Source organism: Anguilla rostrata, chromosome 3, assembly GCF_018555375.3.
Source record: "Anguilla rostrata isolate EN2019 chromosome 3, ASM1855537v3, whole genome shotgun sequence".
In the NCBI taxonomy this organism is placed as follows: domain Eukaryota; kingdom Metazoa; phylum Chordata; class Actinopteri; order Anguilliformes; family Anguillidae; genus Anguilla; species Anguilla rostrata.
Genome location: NC_057935.1, coordinates 53,771,746 through 53,795,025, shown reverse-complemented (window position 1 = coordinate 53,795,025; position 23,280 = coordinate 53,771,746). Strand labels below are relative to the sequence as shown.

Genomic DNA, 23,280 nt, shown 5'->3' with positions numbered 1-23,280 from the left:
CTGGTGGTGTAATGGTGTGGGGGCTGTTACATTAGGCCCCTTAAACAAATTAAGCATCATTTGAATGACCCAGCATATCTGAGCCTTGTTACGAACCATGTGCATCCCATTATGCCCACAGTCTACCCTTTGTCAAATGGATATCCAGCAGGATAATATGTCATGTCACAAAGCACACATCATCTCAAGCTGGTTCCATGAACATGACAGTGACTTCACAATCCCCAGGTTTCCATCCAATAGAACACCTTTGGGATGAGGTGGAATGGGAGGTTTGAAGCATTAATGCGTGGCAAAAAAAGAACTGCTTGTTGCCATTGAGTCAGCATGGACCAAAATCCCTAATGAATATTTCCAGCACCTGAATTCTTCATTATTCCATGAAGAATTCAGGCTGTTCTGGAGGCAAAAGCGGTCCAGTGCTAGAGAGGTGTAGTGACCGGTGTGTGTATGTGTGTGTGTTTAATACGCTTATGTTTAATAATAATTCATTAAAACAAAAACAACGTTTTTTCTTGGCTTCTGGATAAATAAGGAAGGATGTAAAGAGTTAAATCAGCCATAACCCAGGACAATCCCCGTAATTATAAAGGGCGAAATTCCGAGAAAATAAAATACAGGAAAGGGCCTTTTTGAGTGGACAAATTTAAAACGTATAAAACGTTAGACCTGCTTCTTTTAAAACGAGTAAAATGGAAGAAAGGGACATTAAAAATTGAGCACTAATCGCACCACCCGCCATACTCAAATCCGCCCCTTCTGCTTCTGCACATGCACGCTAGGGGATGTAGCAGAGACGAGCATCATTGAATCGTAGAAAGAGTACTGCCGTGGAACCCGGGCTTAGCAAACGGCGCTTTATAGCAGCTACGCGGGCACATCAGAGAGAGGACAACAAACTGCATCGTCTTGTTTATTGGTGTTGGGCTCTCCTTTGGTCCATGAATACCTCCGAAAGTGGATTTTAATTCAAACATTTGTAAGGAAAACAGCACACCGGCGGTGGTAGGTTTTCTATTTGTTAAATCCGTTAACGTTAGCGAGCAAGTAACATTAAGAGAGGCAAAATCATCGGATTCAATTAAAATTTTTGAATAGCCATTGGCTAGCTTGCTTCTAGTTTACTGTGCCAGTTCAACCGAATGCAATTTTTAAAAAAGTATTTCGCTGTTAGTTTAGTTGCATGTAAAATGTGTCTTATAGCTAGTTTGTATTTGTTAACAAGCTAATCCAGTGGGAAAACGTGGTAAGGTGACATGCGAAGAGACCGTTATTGTTAGAAATTCAAATTCATTGAGCAGATTCGGTAAATTGTCAACGAGAGTAAGATCCTGGCCCACGAACCGGTACATTTAGCGGCTTGCTTGTTATTGTTAGCTAGCTAGCTAACTAACCTTTCGTACAGCATGTATGTAGTTTGCTAGCTGGACGTACTAGCGAGGGCAGTTTGGCTAACAGGATTAACGTAAGCTGTAAGTGTTGAGTTGGGTCAGTCAGTCGTGTAACCGAACGCTATTCAGGTCCCCGTGGATTTAATGGTTTCGATTTATAATTGTAGTGTGTTGAGCCTTTTTATTTTTATATTAGTGTGCAGGCCAGTTGGTTGGCACGTAGCACTAGCTAGTTAGTGCTAGCTACCTATCTCAGTCTAGTAAACGAGCTAGCAATTTCATATGAGACAAGAGACTGTGTGTGTGTGTGTGTGTGTGTGTGTGCTGAGAGAGAGAGAGAGAGGCCATATAACGCTACATGGCTTGGTGGATAGACTACGTAGGTACTGATACATACATGCATTTGGAAACATAGGTGGCAAGAAAACCAACTATGATACTGTTGATCTCTGCCTCCACTGCTCCATCGAGGACCATCGTGCCGTTTCTTAGTAATTTAACAGCCCTGACTATCGTTAAGTTATATTAGCTATCATAGCTTTTGTAGATGTTTTTTTCTAGTTTTAGTGTTGCTTTGGTAAAGTTTCTAGTTAACCTTTGAAAGCATCCAAGCAACTGCATCTCTTATCACAATTGTTTATTTAAAGGGCAGTAAGTTATCTCCCTAAGCTGGAATGATGTATAACTAGCTATCGATAACTGCACGGCAGTTGTAATTGCTCTTGAATGAGAACTGGCTTAGCTGCTAACGCTAGCTTCGTAGCTAACGAGCTATAGGGGCTGGTGCACAGAGCATTTCCATAGCTGCAGGGTGACAATGTTCTTAGGGTTTGTCAGTCTATGGCCGACCAAGCTAAGGTACGCAATATTTACACATAAGTTGCAGTGTTCACACGGAGTCAATGTATTGAAGTATGCACTGACAGAAGATGAGACTCTTTCTTTTTGCTCACCAGCTAACTAAAAATGGGATTCTGTAAATTATCTTGCTATTTTGAGGCGGCAGAACCCTTATTTTAATTTTAACAAAATACACTCCTGGAACATTTGCTTATGTTGCAAATGGGATACAGAGTAGAAGCTCCAGGGAATTAATGCAAGAAGTCACATTGTTCCTGTACACACCAACGGTTGTGAATTCAAAATCGCATTCTGTCATACCTTGCTGTCTGTTTTGCCAGTGCCTTTGTGTTTACATGTAATCTAAAACCTGTATAGACAACCTGCTCTTGGCCATTTTGCAACTCGTGATCAAAAGACAAGGATGTTGTCCTTTTATACACTCCCACATCCTGTATAGATCCATCATTGCTGCTCATGTTTGTAGACCAGTACTCGCTGGGATCCCTTGCGGAGTCTGAGCAGATGTGTAGCAGATAAAGCTGTTCAGCGCTGCTTGTGACGCGTGTAATCCCTCCAATTGATCAGCAGATCACAGATAACCTGCAGGAGCCTGGGGTAGTTCTCTGTGTGTGCTGAGAGGGCCCAGCCCCTACTGTGCTCTCAGAAGTGTTGATGTAAGTCAGTGATTGGTGGAATCCTCCTAGGTGAGTGGTCATTGGACTGCATCAATACAGTTTGCTGTCCAGAAAATTGTAACATCAGGTGAAGCATAGCTTGAGTGCTTGGTTGTAACGAGAAAGCATGTCTCTTTTTCTATATTTGCTGGATTCTGATTGCCGCTCGCTTCAGATTTAATTCCCTGGCAGTATTGTGCTTGGCAGTCAAGGACATAGCTTCTACCTACCTACAGTCCATCTTCAAACTTCATAGCCCTGCACTTGCTATATGCTCTGCAGCCTTAGCCCCCCCCCCCCCCATGATCAAACATCCACATCTACCTCATTGGCTGGAATGAGCTACCTGCTACTGTAGGAACTACTGAAAATACAAATAATATTGCAGACATCGCCTTGGTTCCTATATTGTGGACACAGCCCACACCTAGCACCCATTGACTAATGTGATTGTTGTTGTATTTTTAGATGTTAACACTTTTTCCTCATAACTGGATGCTCATTCACATCCTACTCTAAGAACATATGTAAATTAATGATTGTTTTTTTTTTTGTATCCCTGTCAGTCTTCAAGCTTTTCAAAGTTAGCATTAAAAAATTTCTGAAATGTGTGCATTTTGATGCTATCGGTTTAATTTGTGACGAAACCTTTTTAAACTGCTTGACGCTGCAGTCGTTACAGATCTCGAGCCATCTCCATGGAGCTTCTCCCTCTGGCAAGGGAATGCTCTAGCTCTGTCCCGTTGTCAGAACGATTTATTGTAGCTAGACTGCGCCGCCTGAATAGGTATGACCCTCCGTGCAGCAGGGCCGTTGCGATGAGCAGCGCTCAGCCAAGGGCTCGCTGCTGAAGGGAGGCCGTAGAGGCCCGTCGCTGCTCGGCTGTGGAAATTCCATCCGTGCCCGGTGACGCGGGCGTGTTTACCAGGGCAGGACGCAGTCAGATGACCGTTAGCGTCCGAACCCAGAGAGATCTGTGAAACCTCAGCCGAGGCGGAGTGTGACCTGTTCTCCCGCGTCAGCCGCGCTAGTGCAGCGCCAGCAGGGCGGAACCAGAGCCTTTGCTGCTCCAGTGAGGCCGTTTGTCACACGCAGCTTGTCTGCATGTCCATCCTTAAAATGTGAAGGGCACGTTACCATTATTGCTCAGGGTAATTGCTTTGAAAGGATGATGATGGGTATAATTAGTGACAAGTTGGCATTGCGGCATTTATTGTCGGCTATTACTTTCTCTGGCTGCGGCTACACCTCTTGCAATGTGTATTTCATGTGGCCCTGCTGGAGCTTTGCTTCAGGACCTCTGTTGTAGGAATGTTTGATGTGGAATCAGCCGGTCTTTTATTGTGGGTGGTAGCACTGGGTTCAGGCATTCTCATGTGAGATTTATTCTAATTTCTTACTCACTCACTCATTCAGTCAGTCAGTCACTCAGCTTCTCGCTCCCTCACTCGATCACTCAGCTGCTCGATCATTCGCTAGCTCGCTCTCTCTCTTCCTTGGCAGGGTGTGAGGATGGTGGTACCGGAGAGCGGCACTGTGATCCCGGCAGAGAGCGGTGACCTGGGCGTGCTGGGCGAGAGCTCGCAGCCCGGCTTCGGGGCGGAGCCGGACTCCGCCGGGGCCGAGCTGGAGGAGGTGCGCAAGCTGCAGGAGCTCGTTCGCCGGCTGGAGGTCCAGAACCAGACACTGCGCAGCCGGGGGAGCAAGGGCCTGCCGGGTGGGGGCAACGGAAACGGCAACGACAGGACGCTCGCCGAGGAGACGGCCGAACCGGCGCCCGCGCCCGAGGACAACGCTGGCCTCGGCGGCCGGGACTTTGAGCCCTCCCCGACCCGGGACAGCAGCAGCAGCAGCAGCAGCGGGGACGCGTCTCCCCTCCTGGAGGTGGGCCGGCCCTGCGGTGGGTACCTAGACCTGCCCTGCGCCAACGGACCAGAGGAGACGCGGGGCCCGGCTCCGGAGAGCCCAGAGTCGGAGCTGCAGGACGGGCCCGAGTCGGGGACGGACCAGTCGGCCCTGGATGAGGTGGAGGTGCTCGACCTGGAGGAGTGCGACGAGGCGGAGGATGAGGACAGCTGGTAGGTATGAGCAGGAAGTGAGGTCACTTGTTCCTTCTGCCTCAAATATTTATGTGAGTTTAGTGAACACACCTTGAAAATATCGAATGATTATGCCTCTGGTGAGTTGTTAGCTTTACCTTGGTCTTTGAGCGGAGAGGACACTGCTTCTTAAGATCACCTTCAACCTTGTGCTCGGAGTCAATATTTATTGCTTGTGCAGGAAGCCTTGATTAATTGATGCCTGAAGATGCACAGGCTAGCAGCTACATCATGCATTAGTGACAGGTTTTAAGGAGTGGACTGATGGATGCCGTTCAGATGTTATTAGGGTTTGTGACCCTTCCTTTTCTCTGACAGTGGATGATGTGACCAATGCATTTTTGTGAGTGTTGCAATTTGAATTTCCATGGAATACTCTACTTAGCAGCTCACTTCACATGTTGTTTCTGGGGCGACACTGTCAAAAAAAAGGAGCGCCCTTCCAAAACTAAACTACATGACCAGAAGTATGTGTACACCCCTAGGTCTGGGGCTGTTTTTCATGGTTTGGGCCAGGCCCCTTGGTTCCAGTGAAGGCAAATCTTAATGCTACTGCATGCAGTCACATTCTAGATGATTCTGTGCTTCTCCAACAGTTTGATGAAGGCCCTTTCCTCTTTCATCATGACAATGCCCCCGGGCACACAGTGAGCTCCAGATAGAAATGGTTTTGTTGAGAACATTAAGGAAGAACATGACTGGCCTGCGCAGAGCCCTGGCCTCAACCCCATTCAACACCTTTGGGATCAGTTGGAAAGCCAACTGTGACCCAGGCCTAGTCACCCAATTAGTGTTCTTCTGGCTGAATGGAAGCAAATCCCTGCAGCAATCCTCCAACATCTAAGTAAAAAGTCTTCCCAGAAGAGTGTTATAGCAAAGGGTGGACCAACTCCATATATTTTGGATGAGATGTTGGATGTCAGGTGTCCACATACTTTTGGCCATGTAGTGTAAGTTTACCACCGCCTCATGGTTGTCACAGCAAACCCAACTTGACTTGGGCCCGCCCACTTGAGTGAGCCCACTCCCGCCATCTTACTGTCACTGCCGCCTACCTTTTTAATGAGATCCCAACCAATGCCTATATCAGCACGTATACTTTGCTGATGTGTTGCCTTGGATTGATCCAGGAAAAGCAGCTGCCTTGAGAGATTGCTGCATTACCGCTGGGCAGGTTTACAAAACCCAATTAGGGAAATCAGAGCTGTCGTGCCACTGCGGCTTATTACTACAGCACGCGCGGGGCTGGCAGAATCGACCGGGCCGAGTTGGTGAATTATAGAGCGCAGTGTATAATGGCTGCTCCTCTTCGCATCACTGTGAGCTGAATGCCACGAGCACGGCGTTGCCGTGTGACAGCTCATCCGCAAGCTCACAGCAGGGATAGCGAGTCGGTTAAGGGCCACTTTGGGAGAGCGGGGGGGCCTCCCCCTGTGTGCGGGGCGAAGCTGGGGCGACCAGCGGACGGGGCCCAGCTCTGCCCTCCCACACGGCCTCCCACAAGTCCATCTGTGTCCCTGGCAACCACGTGCACCATTCACACGTGCGTGTGCAGCAGACGCAGCATAACAGCCCATCATGCAGGGGAGTGGACCAGAACCCAGTGCACGCATAGAGAGAGTCGAGCTATGAAAGTTTCCCTTTGTATCAAGGCCAACCCTTTGTGCCTCCAGAGTTTTGTATATCTAAGCAGCATTAACTCCATGCTGTGTAATAGCCACTTGGGATATTTTTATGCACTTAAATGTATTGGTATACTCCTTTAGTCTTTTGCTGCAGTGTTCACATTCACTTTCAAAAAAAAAAAAAAAGCTGAACTTGTACGAGTTTTGTTTTTCCTTACTTAAATCTAGCAATGGGAGGTGTTATGGGTGTCTTTTCTGTGAGGGTGAATGCACATACCAGAGGAGAGTTGTGTACAGGTTACTGTTTTATATAATTTCTGCAGTATGCAGCTCAGTAGACTTAGTAGGCTGTGGAGACCTCATTCATGAACACTGCCTGTGTTTGTCTCTGTGGCGGGCGATGCTTGCTTGGCACAGTCACTCCGCATCTTCGTTCTGTGTAATCAGCGCGCTCTATATATAGAGGCAGTGGCTGTGGCTAGCTGAACGCTCCAGTGAGTCGCTGCCTGAGAGAGCAGCAGGAGCCTGGGGGGCCAGAGCTCTGACCTGGGAACAGTGGCGTGCTCGCGCTGGGACTCAGTCAGAAAGGGCTTAGCCCCGCCTTTCAGCTTCTGCTTCCAGGCAGGGCTTGGAGACTAAGAGCGTCCCAGATATGATACATGCGTTTTTTCATCCCCAGGGATGATTGTTTTTCTTTCTTTCTTGTTTTTTTCTGTATCCTTGTTTGTCACATTACTCAGATTGAGTCAGATGAGCACCCACCCCCTCTCACTGGCCAGTAGTTGATGCAGGTTGACAATGACAGACAGTACACAAGAGGGACGCGAAAGTAATATGTCAACAAATATAATTCCCATGGTGCTGGCCTTTACGGACAACCTTGCTTGTACCGCAATTACTAACTCGAGAGCCAGTGAGTCTGCAAGGGTGTCATTTCAGGAAGAACTTGGGGAGGGCAAAAATGACAATGAATTTACAGAAGCAGAAAATAGAATGTTGTGTTGAATGTGTTTATTGTAACAAATCGTGAGCTGAGTCTGTGGTTACGTCCTAATTGAACAGTGATGCTCAGACAGTCAGCTGTTTCTAAAACTTATGGTGAAAATTCACCAGCATTAACCTAACAAAAAACTGGACGGCTCAAAGGTATTCTGCAAATTAGCATAGCCTACTACTGTAAGACAAGCACCAAAACTGCCTCATGCTAGCTAGGATTACTGGTTGCCTTTGCCATGGTAGCTGTTGTGCAGTGCCCTCTGTAATATTTGGGACAAAGATTTCTTTCTTCATTTGGCACTGTACGTCACAATTTTAGATTTGTAATAAATTCACATGTGGTTGAAGTGCAGATTCTCAGCTTTTATTAAAGGTTATTTTTATGCATTTTGGTTTCAGAAAGTAGAAATTACAGCACTATTTCATACATACTCCCCACCCTCCAATTTCAACTTTTAAAATCTGGTACAGTCCACATTCACTTCAGGGCGGTTAAAATTGTTTCTCGGGACAGTTCCAGGACGATGGTGAAAAAGTTAGTCTGGAGCCCTGTTCTCTGAATTACTAATTGAACTATAGCAGTTCCTTTTGTTTGAAGTTCCTGGGAGAAATTACTTTGCTGTTCTTGTAGATTATACCGATAACATATGTTAAAATTAACATAATAGTCTATTACGAGCTCATTTGCTTTTTTTTCCCCCATCTAATTGGTGACCTTCCTTTATGCAGTCAGATTGGAAAGCTGGCGCGTTCAGACACTGGCTTTACACAGGCAGTGTGTTTATGATGTGTCTTCATAGCCTGGTGAACACCACTGTATGTGAGAGCCTGGAGTCCAGGCCAATCAGTGTGTGGCACGGGAGCCAGTGGAGAGTGCTGACGGGTGTGTGCTTCTCCTGGCAGTCATGGCCGCTCCTCCCCCAGCTTGGCCTGTAGATCCTGCCAGCCTTCCACCGCTGCGCTCAATGGCACGTCTTGGGGCCAGCGGGATGACAGAAGGAGCTGGCGACGGGAAGCTTCCGGGCTGGACTGCTCTTTACCTAACATTCACTCTGCGCTTGAAACGGCAGTTTTTAAAAAAGGCGATTTTCTCTGAAACGTGGCCTCATAACTAAGGCCACTAATTATCATTTGTTGGGTTTTCTCAGTATAGAGGAGCTGTAACTCATGTAAGAGTTAATAAAATCAAATTCAGTTGGGCATCCTTTCCTTTGTTTTGAAGGACCAATGCTAAGTCAACTTAGCGATTTATCCAGTCATCCTTTTTCTAACCACTTACAGAACAGAGTCACAGTGGCAACAGAGCAAGCAGAGCAGCCCAGACATCTCTCTCCCAAGCGCCTTCCGCTAATTCATCCCTGGGGATCCAAAGGCAATCCCCGGCCTGACGGTGGATATAATCTCTCCAGTGTAGTCTAGGTCTACCCCTGGGTCTTCTCTCAGGTGGCTGTGCTCGGAACACCTCCAAAGTAAGGCGCCCAGGAGGCATCCTTATCAAATGCCCGAACCACCTCGACTGACTCCTTTCAATGCAGAGGACCAGCAGCTCTACTTTGAGGTGCTGCTGGACAGCTGAGCTCCTTGCCCTGTCAAGGAGAGTAATTTCTGCCACCCTACAGAAGAACCCCATTTCAGTTGCTTGTATTCACAACCTCTCTCTTTCGGTTGCTAGCCATAGCTTGTGACCATAGGTGAAAGTAGAGATGAGAGTTTTGCCTTTTGACTCGGCTCCTTCTTCACTACCACCGTTTGATGCAATGCCTGCAATACTGAGGCCACTGCACCGAGACAACAGTTGATCTCCAAATCCCTTTTTCTCTCACTCGTGAAGAAGACCCTGAGATACTTGAACTCCTCCACCTGGGGCAGTTGCTCCCCCCTCACTTGAAGGGGACAAGCCGTCTTCCAGGAGAGGACCATAGCCACAGACTTGGAGGTGCTGATCCTCACCCCGACCGCATCACACTCTGCTGCAAACCATTCTAATATGCATCGAAGATCACAGTAAGATGAGGCCAAGTGGGTGACATCATTGCAAATAGCAGAGATGCCACTCCTATGTCCCCAAACCAGACACACTCCATACCTGGGCTGCGCCTTGAAATCCTGTCCATGAACACTAAGAACAGGAGAGGAGACAAGACGCACCCTTGGCGGAGTCCGACACCCACTTTGATCGAGCTTGACTGAATGCTGAGAATGCGAACACAGCTCTTGCTCTGAGTATACAAGCCATAGCGAATGGCTTGCAATAGCATCCCCGGCACCCCATACTTCCACAGCGCCTCGAGATACGCTAAGGAACACTGTCATACGCCTTCTCCAAATCCAAAAAAACACATGGAGACTGAGTAGGCAAACTCTGACGGCCCCTCAAATATCTCAGAGAGTGTAAAAAGCTGGTCTGCTGTTCTGCCACCGGGACAAAACCTGCACTGTTCCTCCTGAATCTGAGGTTTGACTGTCTGTCGTAGCCTCTTGTCCAGCACCTTGGCATAGACTTTGCCAAGGCAGCTGAGGAGTGTGATTCCCCGATAGTTGGAGCACAACATTAGAGCCTTCAACATTTCAGAATGAATCTTATCCACCGCTGGTGCTCTGCCACAGAGGAGCCTAACAGAAAAATAAACAAATAAATATTTCTCTGTCATTTTGTTCGGTTTTATTCTGGATAATAATACTTTTGATTAAGAAAATTCAAGGTTTGTCGAAGTCATCAGCACAATAATCGGAAGTACATTCAGTTTGGATCAGTGTGTCCGCTCTGAAATGTCTAAGCCAGTTTTCCCCCTTTGTCTAAATCTCAGTGTTTACGCATTCGATTCCATATCCTTTAGAACAGGTGGCCCATTGTTTCCCGATTGACGGAATAAAGCTTAGCTGTTCTATCCATCGTTAAAAAAGAAAAACTGCCCTGCCACCGATGAATTGTTCTCAGTTTCACATAATTAGTTAGTTTATGTATGGTGCAGGAGGTCAACAAAACCTCAACAGTGCATAATGCGTTTAATGACTAAGCCGCTGCTGACTGGATGGTAATCTGCTTTGGGTGGACTTAGACCACATGTGATCCGTGTGGGACAGATGCACTGAGCGTGGCTGTGAGCAGGAGGCTCGACGGGGCGCCGGCGGGTATGTGGAACCCACCCCCCCCCCCCACCCACCCACCACGCCCCCTGTCTCGCAGAGCCTTAATCTCTCCGCTCGTTTCTCTGGTGTGAGAAGAGGAAAGGAGGTCCCTGTGAACGCGGTCAAAGCAGATGCTCACCCTCTCTCTTACGGAGGCAGCCCCCTCTGCCACGCATCCCAGCACGGGCATTAGCATCCGGGCAGCGAAGTGAGCCCTCGCCCCAGCGCTAATCCTTTAATGACAGGCCTCAATCTCGAATTACAGCCGTACGTTAGCAACGTGTATGTTCAGCAGGCAGCGACACGCATGGTGTGGATGGAAACGCAGAGGTCAGCGCTGATGATTCACTTTCATGTGAACAGGCCGGCACTGCAAACAGGATCAGCGTAAGTTGAGTGACACTCAAAGCGACAGCCAACGTTGCTGCCCTCAGCCCCAGCGCTTAGATGGGATCTGTGCCCCGAGTGCTCCTGTCAGCACAGGCTAATCGTTTCCCCCCCCCGTGGCTCGTAGGTTCCTTTGTGTTTGTGTGTAAGAGGGAAGGTGATAGCACCGGGCGATCATTTGGAAAAGCGGTACAGCGCTGGCCGTTGTGGTGTAAGTGCGGTAATGGGCGCGCGGAGACGTGAGCTGCCCGTAAGCGCCGTGTGGGGATCTCCTCCCTCCGGCCTCTTCTCCGGAGGCTAACGCCTCGTGATTGGTCAGCACATCGGCCGCTAGTTAGCGCCAGAGCCTGGGCCGTGCAGACGTTGGGTCAGGGCAGCTGCAAGCACTGCACTCGCCAGCTGTGGTTCTGTCTGCTCTGTGGAGGTTGTTGACAGTCTTGCATTGCGGGATGATGCAGGACCTTTTTCACAGTTCTTAATAATTCTGCTTTACTCCACCCCTCTATGCAGTACGGTTGTGGCAGTTGGTCCTGTGTGACTAGATACTGAAGATACACCTTCAGGCAAGCCGAGTTCCAGGGTGACAGGGGAAAAAAAACTCAATGGTTTATGGTTCCCAGTAATATAGGCTACATGTTTTTTTTTTTTCATATAATTTATGCACAAGTTATGCTCAGTCCAAATGAATCACTCTTTTTTCAGTATGGACCATTACAAACCATTTTCCTTTGTATTGTGCAGCAACACCCATGCTTTTGTTGTGATGTCTTCCTTTTTTGATTAGAGTTGTCAAAAAAATGTAGGTCATTTTGTCATAGACTATTGACACCACCTTAAAGCCATTCATAAAAGTGCTTGTCGAGAAACTAATGACAAACAAAGGAATATAATGGCAGGAGCATTCTCTTCTGATGTCATACCTGATTCACCACCTGAGTTATAGGCCCATAAAAATCCAATTATGTGACCATCTGAAGTAGGCTATTTGCTGTTTTCATCTTTGAGCACAATTAGTGAAACGAGTGTGAATTCACAATGGCTGTTCTGCGTTGGCTTTCCCATGGTGTCCCGTTTCGCTGTGTAGCTTCCTGACAAACAGGCCGTGCTGGTTGTCACGGGAACGTCTCGCTCCTCTCGCCGCAGGTTGTACGTGTCGCCGAAGAAGCAGGCGTTGGCGGAGCAGAGGCCGGAGTCGCCTCTGAAGTGGTGCAGGAAGGTGCTGGACCACCCCAGCCCCGAGACGGAGGTGGCCTGCCGGACGCTCCTCAGCCGCCTCGACCAGAGTACGACCGGGCGCAAAACCCGCCCAACGCACGCATACACACACACACACACACACACACACACACACACACACACTCAAACATACACATCCAAACACACTCATGCACACACACACATACACAAAGACACGCAGCTGTGTTTGCTGTAATTGCATGCAGCTGAATACCAAAGCAAAGTTCCTTTCATCTACTTGTTTCCTGTACTTGGGTATGCGGGTATGCTAGCCTGGCAGCAGCCAGCACTGATTACATCACTGTTACATTGCAACCAAGTAAATATTGATCGAAGGTAGTAATAATACGAAAGTGTTCATGAGAACACAGCTGAAGATATTTGATCTTGTAATTAATGACTTTGGTCAATTAAAATAGTCTTTATCACAGATTTAACTCAAATCTTGCGACACATTTAACGTGCGTATCTCGAGCATTGGGTGTGCATGCCTGTAGTTCTCTTTGTTGCACGTGCCTGCTGACATCACTTCCTCCTGCCTTATCGTTTGACACATTCAGTGCAGCCCTGCTGTTTGCATTGTTCGGTTCTCCTGCAGCCGATTGTTCGCTCAGTTCCGTAAACCTCTTGAGTGGTGCTTCAGCGGAAAGGCCTTTCCATTGTGTCACGTTACAAAAGTAGTTCTCTCTCCAGTAAAAAAACACATAAAAACATTTTTGCTGTATACAAAAATAACTTTGAAAACTATTATTAAAAATAAAATTCACGATTCACCCCAGGTCCAGTTCATTTCAAAGCCCAGTAATTGGCCACTAGGATGAGAGCAGCCAGGTAGAGTGAATAGGACCAGGACTCTTATTCAGGCTCTTTTATGTCTTCGAAACAAAGCGATTGATGGGTGCCAGGTGCTGCGCCCTGTACTATACGGGAGTTGACCAAAGCATAGGACGCTACTTTACAAAGTCCACAATAGGCCAGGCTTCAAAGGCTACTGTGGAATTTAATAGGAAGCTGTGTGTTCAGTCATCCTGCTTTTCAAAGTAGCACCAGAGGCCATGAACTATTTACCCCATGTGTGTAACAATAGTTGTGTAAATTATTAGAAGGGGGTAAAAAGTTATATTATATAGAGTTTTATTATTAATACCAAAAAAGGTGTAAAAATTGTGTTGCATGCTGATAATTGGAACTTTACAAATGGTTGAAAATTTTATCAGCAGTTTTTGGTTTTTGAAAGTGGAGCTTTCCCCACATGAAACCAGTATGTTAATTGCATCATGACTAGTGAAACTTGTCTGTTTGCTGACTGTGTGGCTTTCTCGTCTCACCTGGCAGGTGTGTGCATTGAGAAGGCTGCTCCTTATCCCACAGACCTTTCCCAAGCTACAGTCTTACTTACTGCTCAGAGCCGCCAGCGCTATTGTGAGCCCCGCTATGCGGGTGACCCTGTCCCAGATAGCTTTCCTATAGCCACCTGCTCAGCACGCAGGAGACCGATGCATTATTCATTCTGCAGCCAGATCCTCGCTTCCTTAACAGACCTCCAGCTCCGCGGCAAACAGCAGCCATGGCAGGGGCGGAGCCGGCAGGTGAATCGCATAGTCTGGTGTGTGTTACAGTGTCCTGGATCACTTCCCCTTGCTGATTCAAACGACAGTATCTGATTGGCAGTGCAACTGCCGCACGAGCAAGCACAGTAAACCAGGACTTAACTAATTAAAAGTGCGAGTAAACTATTTTTGACTGTGAGAGTATGCATTATAGTTACTCTTACAGTTAAGATACATGCCCTCTGAATTTCAGAAAATGAAAAAGTTATATTTTTCCACCATCTGAAATTTGCATGATATTCAGGGATTTGGAACTTATTGATTTGAATTATTATAATTTTTTTTGTTTGTTTTTGAGTAGAAAGGGAAGGGAACTCCATAGATGTTCAAAGTGATTTTCAGCATCATTCCTGCCATTCATGTTGATGGACAGACCCTTGCACCAATGAGAGAGCCACATGACCGCGTGAGGAGGCGCTGCAGAGCGGGGGGCCCGGCTGTGACGCGCGGCGTGCGGGTCGTCTAACAGTGTTTGTCCTCTCCTGTCTCCCCCCCAGCCACCCGATGGAGGAACTTGTACAGCAGCCCCACTCAGGGCTCTGTCGGGCCCGGCTCGGAGGCTGGCTCTTCCACCGCCGCCTTGCTCTCTCCTGGGTACCACAAATCGACTAACAAAACAGTACTAACCTGTGGCAGCTCAGGTACGGCATGACATTAACACACCGCGCTGCACCGCTTCCGTGGCTTTCACACGCAGGGTTACAGAGAGCGCAGATCAAACTGGGTCATCACACCAAAGCCCGCCCCCTCCCCTTCAGTACTGCGGCCTTTCAGAAGCAGCCAGTGTAAAATTCCCACAGCCCGCAGAAGGGCCCGTTGTCCCTGAGTCATCCGTTCCCTCGGCGACCAGGGTACGGGGGAGGGAAAAAGGATTTCGTACATTTAGTTTTCACTCGTGCCAAGTCAGCCGAGATCGTCTCGGTTACCTGGCCCAGAATATTATAGCACTTAAAATGCGAATCTCTGACATATGTCTCCTGCTTGCATTTTGTTAAGCTTGTAAGTGTAATGTGCGGCGGAGAGGGATTTGATGTTGTGCTTTAGGCTTTATGCAAGACTTCACACAAGGTCTGACACGGTGAGCCAAAAGCCCAGGTCTAGTTTGCATGAAACTTTTATTTCTGTACAAGCTTTGCCTGCAAATGACACATCTTTACACTGCTCCTGCCCCCGCCCCCCCTCCCCGCATGTAAGAGACTGTTTTTATGTTACTGGTGTCGAGGTGCACTGTGTCCAGTGCGGCTGAAATGGGTCCTCTGTATGTCTCTGGGCTGTCAGCAGGGTGGACTCAGCATATCTGTCTGTTTGAAAGTGTCCCATCCTTTGTTTGAGCTCGGCGCGAGCAGCCATCGGTGTTTGCATGCGTTTTGTTGTAGCCGAAGCGCGTAACGTGCGTGAGTGTTGCACGGGGGATCGGTACAGATGGGAAAATGTGTTTTCAGTGCCATCTGCTGTGTGAATTCTCTGACCCCGCTGCTAAGCGCTTAAAGCGGCCGTGATGCTCATTAACCTGAGTGTCGGGCAGGTGATGGAGCGCTCGTACGGGCGCGCTGAGGGGTTGTCTGCCGGTGCCCGAGCGTCCGCGCGCGTCTGCGAGCGCGAAGGCCCGCCGCGTGCTGAACCCCCGCCCCCCCCCCGCCTCTCCGTGTGACCGCAGGTTACGCCAACGCGCACTCGGCCCTGAGCTCGCAGTCCTCCGTAGACAGCGAGCTGAGCACCTCGGACGACTCCATCTCCATGGGATACAAGCTGCAGGACCTCACCGACGTGCAGATCATGGCTCGGCTGCAGGAGGAGAGTGAGTGGGCCCTTACTGCCCCTTTTCCCCACAGCGAACCGTGTGGACGTTGTGTTGTGTGTGCAGGGCCCTTATGGAACACTTGGCAGGTTACTGCTACCAGATTACCAGTTTCACTTTAGTTGGAGCCTCTGAACGGCACCTGGGTCTAAGAAAAATAGCCCATCCTCCATTTAAGAAAACTGTCCCAAATTCACCTAAATTTAAATGGCATAGACTTATCACTATATATAGAACATATATTAATCAAACCTGAGTTTGAGCCAAAACTTGAGGAAAAAACTTGAGCCTGAGGAATCTCTATCTCTCTCTCTATCTCTCTCCCCATCCCTCTCTCCCTCCCTCCCTGCTTTCGCATGTTTCGCACGCCCGCGCTCAGGCCTCAGGCAGGACTACGCCTCCAGCTCGGCCTCCGTGTCGCGCCGCAGCTCCAGCGCGTCCCTGCAGTCCCTGCGCCGGGGCACCTACAGCGACCAGGAGTTCGACACGTACAGCCTGGAGGACGAGGACGACGACTGCTGCTCCCTGCCGCAGCGCCTGCACCGCTACTCGCCCTCGCCCCTCAGCTCGCCCCGCTGCCAGTCGCCCAGCGCCCTGGCCGAGTACGGCCGGCTCAGCGCCCAGCGCGCCCGCCCGCCCCGCCGCTCCCTGCAGGGCCCCGGCCCCGAGCTGCTCAAGTTCGCCAAGAGCGAGGGTAGGCACCTCGTTACCGTGCAGCTTCAGTACTACAGCCCAGCCCTTAGCACTCCTCTCCAGAGCAGGAGCGCTTACGAAGTGACTTCTGTGAAGTTCTGTTTTCCCGATGACGTTTGCTCGCAGAACTGTAACTAGTGCTGTGCTGTCATGCCGCCATTGGCATTGAGTTCCATTGTCACGATGTGAAATTCCTTCTCCTCGGATTGCTCGGTGTCCGCAGTTGACGTCACGTTCTGTGTCAGGGTCGTGCAAATTTTGCCGCGTGTTCTCAAATTGTCGTCTCAGTTATTCATGAACCGAACCCTGTTTTGTGTGTGCGTGTGTGTGCATGCGTGCGTGGTTTCAGAAGAGCTAAGGCACAGCATGCCCAACCTCGCCCCGCGCACGAGCCTGCGCTCTCTGGAGGCGGTCCGGAACAGCCGCAGCATGGAGGCCAACCTGCAGAGTCCAGGCAACCGCATCTCACGCCTGCCGCACTCCACCACAGGTCTGTACAACAGTGCTGCTCCGCTGCACACAGTGTCTGTACCACGCTGCTGTTCCACTGCACATAGTGTCTGTACCACGCTTCTGCTCCGCTGCACACAGAGTCTGTACCACGCTGCTGTTCCACTGCACATAGTGTCTGTACCACGCTTCTGCTCCGCTGCACAGTGTGTCTGTACCACGCTGCTGCTCCGCTGCACAGTGTGTCTGTACCACGCTGCTGCTCTGCTGCACAGTGTCTGTACCATGCTGCTGCTCCGCTGCACAGTGTGTCTGTACCACGCTGCTGCTCCGCTGCACAGTGTCTGTACCACTCTGCTGTTCCACTGCACAGTGTGTCTGTACCACGCTGCTGTTCCACTGCACATCGTGTCTGTACCACACTGCTGTTCCACTGCACAGTGTGTCTGTACCACACTGCTGTTCCACTGCACATAGTGTCTGTACCACACTGCTGTTCCACTGCACATCGTGTCTGTACCACACTGCTGTTCTACTGCACAGTGTGTCTGTACCACACTGCTGTTCCACTGCACAGTGTGTCTGTACCACACTGCTGTTCCACTGCACAGTGTCTGTACCGCGCTGTTGTTCCACTGCACATAGTGTCTGTAGCACACTGCTGTTCCGCTGCACATAGTGTCTGTACCACACTGCTGTTCCGCTGCACACAGTGTCTGTACCACGCTGCTGTTCCACTGCACATAGTGTCTGTACCACGCTGCTGTTCCACTGCACATAGTGTCTGTACCACGCTGCTGTTCCGCTGCACATAGTGTCTGTAGCCCACTGCAGGTCTACCGCATTTGTCCACACTGCTTTCCTACAGGCCAACTGCATTGCCTCACTCCATTATATGTCTGTGAACATGCTTAGGTGGATTGTGTGTGGAAACTGCACGGGGCTTTGTTCTCTTAATGAAGTAACTGGCATCGTACTTGATTAGGGACAGAAATCTAAAAATATCCAAACTGCAGGTTTCCTGAAAATAACTCGTCTGGAAAGTTTGCCATTGTGTTCAGGGCTTCCTGCTCTTAGCTCAGTATGCAGAGATGCAACTTCAAGGCATTCAGAGAAAGCCTTGTGGTCCTCTCTGATCTTCTGAAGACTGTGTTTACTGTTCAGATGTATCAGCCAGTCCGTTCACATGAGAATTTCTTTTTTGGAATATATGAGCTCCACAACGGGTTGCACAGGAGAACCTCAGAGATAATGAATCTCAGATTTATGGGCTGTGCAGTCAATCAAACGAAGTATAAACATGGATTCAGCAGTTCCGCATTTTCAAACTCCTTATTATAGAATACAGACTTTCAGAACAGTGAGCATTAAAAGGAAGGACCTGGTAAAAAATAAAATAAATAAATAAATAAAATAACATTAACAGCAACGCAAGTAGCTAATCAAGTATATGAATGAATTAAAATACATTTTTATTTAGAATTTATTTTATTTTCTAAATTATTATTTTTACTACTTTCAAACTAACAAATGTTTAAATATATATATATTTTTTAAAGTTTCAAACTGCCCTCATTCCCTAAGAGTTTGCATCTCTGGGGTTTTTCTGTGTTCCTTGTTTTGGGTGTATGTTTCTGTTGGAATGACCTGGAGTTAAATATTTAACCCGTGTACCCACTTGGATAAAAAGGATAATCTACATACTGTTTCAAAGATGTGTTTTCACTTACAGGAGGGACTTTCATTATGCAGTGGTAATTGGTTTATTTGAGTTGAATTAATCTTGCCACTTGTAATTCCTCTAGAAAGTACTCTTAAATCAATACTCAAGAAAACTGAATGGACTAACACTGCTTAGTTTGTGACTAGACCTAGTTATTTTACTATAGCAAAGTTTTTTTTAAAGTTATTTTACATGGGCAGAGGAAGTCATGAGTGAACAAATGGAATGTAATACAAATTCAGAAGGTATTTTGATCACTGTAGTCACTGGATTACATAAATTACTGTGTTTGCTTAAAGGGATATAAAGTGCCATAAGACATTTTCTCTTAAATGGCTTAGTCCTTATTACTTGTCTGAGAGACTCCACATTTCACAAGACTTTCCAGCTTAGTCTTGCTTTCTGAGATTTGTATTGACAGTTATAAAAAGGCATGTTATTCCCACAGGAATACAATGAACATATCACCAAGTAAATTAATTTAAATGAAGAGAAACAGCCAATGTTTTTAACTGCTCTCAATTTGCACATTGGGTTCAAATCCCCCTCTTGATGGAAGCCAACACTCGTATCTGCATAGGATAAACATGCTTGTGTTTGCAAGGCCATATTTTCAAAGGTGATTCAGTGCATCTGCTCTGATGTGATGGAAAACATGCAGCACATCACTTAAGGACTACTCGATGAGTACAGGAACTGATTATTGGCTAGCCAGCACTTTTCCATGACCAACTGGGAAATTAAGAGCAACCTATGTGATTTACTGTGCTTACACTACTTGCCAGCACAACCAATAAAAATCTTAAGAATTACATTTCACGCTGTATCGCTGGGTTCTTAAATGTGGCAGACGAGCACGAAGCATGCAAGGTCGGATACACCCGACAAATCGGATGTATGTAAATGTGGTCAACTGTTCATGCAAACTTTTCTCTGGATTGCCGCGTGCGTATTTGCCTCGCTTGCCAGATGTTTCATATCCTTTTGGATATAACGCTTGGTTGTAAAAGCACTGTTTGATCATAAGCCTGCTCAGATTTCAGGGAGGAGCCCAGTTAACACATGCTGTCCCCGCATCAAAGATGTGATATGGCAAAACCTCAGTTGGGGAGGTAAATTCAGCACTGGTCAACTCTTTTTACTTTTTACTTCCAAATACTTATGGGACAATGCTGAACCCTCTTTCACACAGGGAAAAATATGCATTGAAGTGTGCAAGGGCTCAATTGCAGACTTTGCTAGCACTACTTGCTAGCTTGTTGGCTTGCCTTCTGAACTAGCTAGCTACCTACATGGTTATTTATTTTTTTGTTATTCTGTCAATTAACATACGGTAATGCATGAAGGGAATCTTGCCAGCTGCATTTGTGCTGTGCTATATTTAAATATAAATGGACACGGACAACTGCTGCCATTCATTCTGTATTGACTATCTGGCAGCCGGAAAACCAGAAATTACAAACAAGAGGGAATGGCAATTCCCACAGAGTCACATTTTTACTCAAATGTTACGGGCCTAGGTGGCAACCGGAGAAATGCATGCCAGAACGTTTACATTCATGTTGGATTTCTGGTGGGTCAAATCAGCTTTAGACATGTATGATCTTGTGTGCAGACCAGTCATCAAATGTGACACGTATTGGGGTTGTGAGGATATTGTATACATGGCAAATAAAAAGGCCAATGTGGAAGGCCTTGGTGACCAGCGTAAAAAACTATGCAAACCAAGTACAGATTTCAGTAGCTAAGTCTTGGTCTTAAGCCCAGCAAGGATATTTTGTCCCAGCAGCCAGTGTAAAAACAGTTGTTGGCAGTGGTGCGGATTGCTACGTACTTTGGAATGGAACACAAAGATCAGGCTGGAAAAGCACTGATTACCAACTCCCAGGAGCCTATTTTCAAGCTCTGGCTCAGTCTGTTATCCGTGGTCTGTGGCACAGCGTTGTTAATGGAAGCAGACAGCACACTGTCGCCACTTGGCCTCTGATGTGCTTTTATATTAGTTACATTGTATCGCCCTCTAGTGGAAGCTGCAACTATGCGTCATGAATTTATTGCCTTTAATACAGATACACTTACTGGTTATGTGGACATGGTGCAAGGTGAGACACAAGGCCATGCCCAGCTGGGAACATTTAACTCAGGCAGTCTATGGTGGGCTATTGTCTACCTGTTTCACAAAAACAGAATGGAAACTAGGTCTGAAATTTAGTTAATATATCCAAATAATGTGAAGCACTGACTTGGAATTTAATAGTAGGATGCTAACATGTGTATGCTTATTAACCTTGAGATGGTGAGTATGTGTGGTCATCTACTTTGTTAAGAAATCTCAATGCGTAATGGGCAGGCATTTATAATGGTAGATAGAAAATGTATGTGCATAAGTTATGAAGATATTTTAATATAAAAAGTGTTCTGTAACATCTGCCCATTGTAACATTAACACTGGTGTTCTAAGGAACACTTAGAAGATATTTGTATTTTTCTAAGGGTATTGATAAAGAAACCTTTATCAGTGGCCTTGTCTTTTGGTATAATAGTGGGGGCATTTATAGTTTTTCACCGTTTCTTTCATCTCACTCTCTAGGACTGAGTCACTCCACCAATGCAATCTCAGTACTTCAGTTTTTCACTGGATGTAAGGAGTATATTTGCAGAAAGGATCCACCACATCAGCAGCCTCTGAACGGCACCTGTCCTGTTGGCTTTACGCCAGCTTGTCCCCGAGTGGAATGTGCTTACCCTGCTAACCTCAGCGAATGTGTCTGCTCTCCCCCTAGGCGTGTCCTCCAGTAGGATTCGGGGCAACGGCCAGTCGCCCCTCTCCCTCCGCGCCCCTGTCAAGGCTTTGGGCCCCATGGGCCCGATGGCGGGGGTCCGGCAGCCTCCGAGAGGCCCGGCGGCGGCGGCGGCAGCACCGGGCGGCCCCGCGGGAGCGGTGCGGAGGGTCCAGTCCCCCGGCCCCTCTAACGGGGGAGCGGCCCCAGCCGGCAGGGCGGCTGCAGGGAGCGGCAAACAGACTCCGGGGCGTGCCCGTGCCTCCCTGGGCGGGCCGGGACCTGCACCGCGCGGAAGACTGGGCCAGCCAGCCAGGAGGTACGGCATCACTGAGAGATCATTTGGTTTAATGCCAGGTTATGTTGTTTCAATTTCAAATCTGGAAGGTGTGCTTTTGTAACGGTCTGACCGAGCGAAACTTGCCTAGGCAAGGCTAGCACACTGTCAACCCGCCTTTACATACCAGAGCTGGTCTAAATTTACACAGTTTTTGCCGTTTCTAGAGAAAAGAACATAGTGTACGTACATCGAACTGGCATGGTCAGGCGCAGGGCAGAATAATAAGACAATGAAAAAATGAAGGATAGCTGCAGACCTGCAAATATTCCCATGTGGTTTATGTAGTGCAACATTTCAACGCAAGAGGTCTTCATCAGGCATACATATACCAAACAAAGACCTCCTGGGTCGAAACGTTACACTTTAAATATATCACAAGGGAGCATTTGCTGGTGTGTGGGCATCCTTTATTTTTTCTTTGTTGTTTCTAGTGCCTTTGTTCATGTAGTGGTTGTAGCTTGGCTGTACGGGGTAGATGGCACATGCACAGTCAGAGCAAATAGAGCAGTCCTGCTTCCTGAGCTGTGTAAATTTTGTGTGCCAACTCATGTGCATTATATGTAGTGTGCATAGTAATACATGCCCATGGTTGCTTCCTTCCATGCATATACCTTCCGAGCCATGTATTTGTTGAGCGTACTGGCCTTAAGCCCTTTTCCTTTCCTTTTGCAGGTCCATGGGCTGGACCAAATCATGCGGCCCGGTCACAGACGAGTCGTGGAAGGATGGTTGTTACTGAGGGCAAAAAGCCCCAGCGCGTCCGATGGCTCAGTGTAGTACCACCAATAACGCACTGCCTCTCTCTACAGCCGAAACCCAGCAGGCTGGGACACTGGCTGCTCGGCACCTCACACAGGACAGGCGATGCCACCGCGCTGGCACGTTCGTCCCACAGACGCACTCCAGACAGGCCGGAGAGACCACAATGCACTGCGCTACAGAGACTGACAAGACGGGCGCTGACATCGAGGATTTCTTCTTTTCTTTTAAATGTCATCTCGGTCGTTGACGATTTGTGAAGCTGCTGGAATGGTACAAGTTGATTTATGTTGTAAATATACATTGTAAGGATACCTTTTCCAATCACATTTTACTGATCCTTTATGAACGTGTAGGTACCTCCAGATTTGTAACAGTGTTTTAATGCACGTTGTTGTCAAACCGTATGTCAGCCAACTAAAACTGGACTTGGCCTATTTTTTTTCCATTTACAAAGTACTGATATGTACTGTATTATGTGAGGACACTGCCACTCAGCAGCACCCATTTTTAGGGATTTTCTTCCATCCGGGACTGTGGAAAGTGAAGAATGATTTGGTGAGACTGACTTGTTTTTTTGTTTTGTTTTGCTATGAAGGTCTGTTGTATGTTTTGTTGGACACAGCAATGCAATATCTGTCTGAACCATTTCCTCCTAACAACAACAAAAAAAATAATTTTATAAATGGGGACAATGAAAACATGTATCCTGTGTTCTGTAACTGGAGTCAAAGCTTACAACACTGA

At 47.7% G+C, this 23,280-nt stretch overlaps 1 protein-coding gene across 3 annotated transcripts; it reads left to right on the top strand.

Annotated features, from left to right (window-relative positions):
* Positions 1–747: 747 nt before the first annotated feature.
* Positions 748–23,234, top strand: zgc:66447 (SLAIN motif-containing protein-like). Of its 3 annotated transcripts, none has more exons than XM_064328282.1 (9): positions 751–1,005; positions 4,412–4,986; positions 12,288–12,427; positions 14,488–14,631; positions 15,648–15,788; positions 16,168–16,482; positions 16,831–16,971; positions 21,438–21,753; positions 22,447–23,234. In XM_064328282.1, exons 2-9 carry the CDS (start codon positions 4,421–4,423, stop codon positions 22,511–22,513), a joined length of 1,830 nt encoding a protein of 609 aa, XP_064184352.1. In that variant the 5' UTR covers positions 751–1,005; positions 4,412–4,420; the 3' UTR covers positions 22,514–23,234. The 3 variants fall into 3 exon arrangements, with proteins under 3 accessions (XP_064184354.1, XP_064184352.1, XP_064184353.1); XM_064328283.1 differs by lacking the exon at positions 751–1,005 and adding an exon at positions 1,452–1,472; XM_064328284.1 differs by lacking the exon at positions 14,488–14,631 and having other exon boundaries at positions 748–1,005.
* Positions 23,235–23,280: the final 46 nt, after the last annotated feature.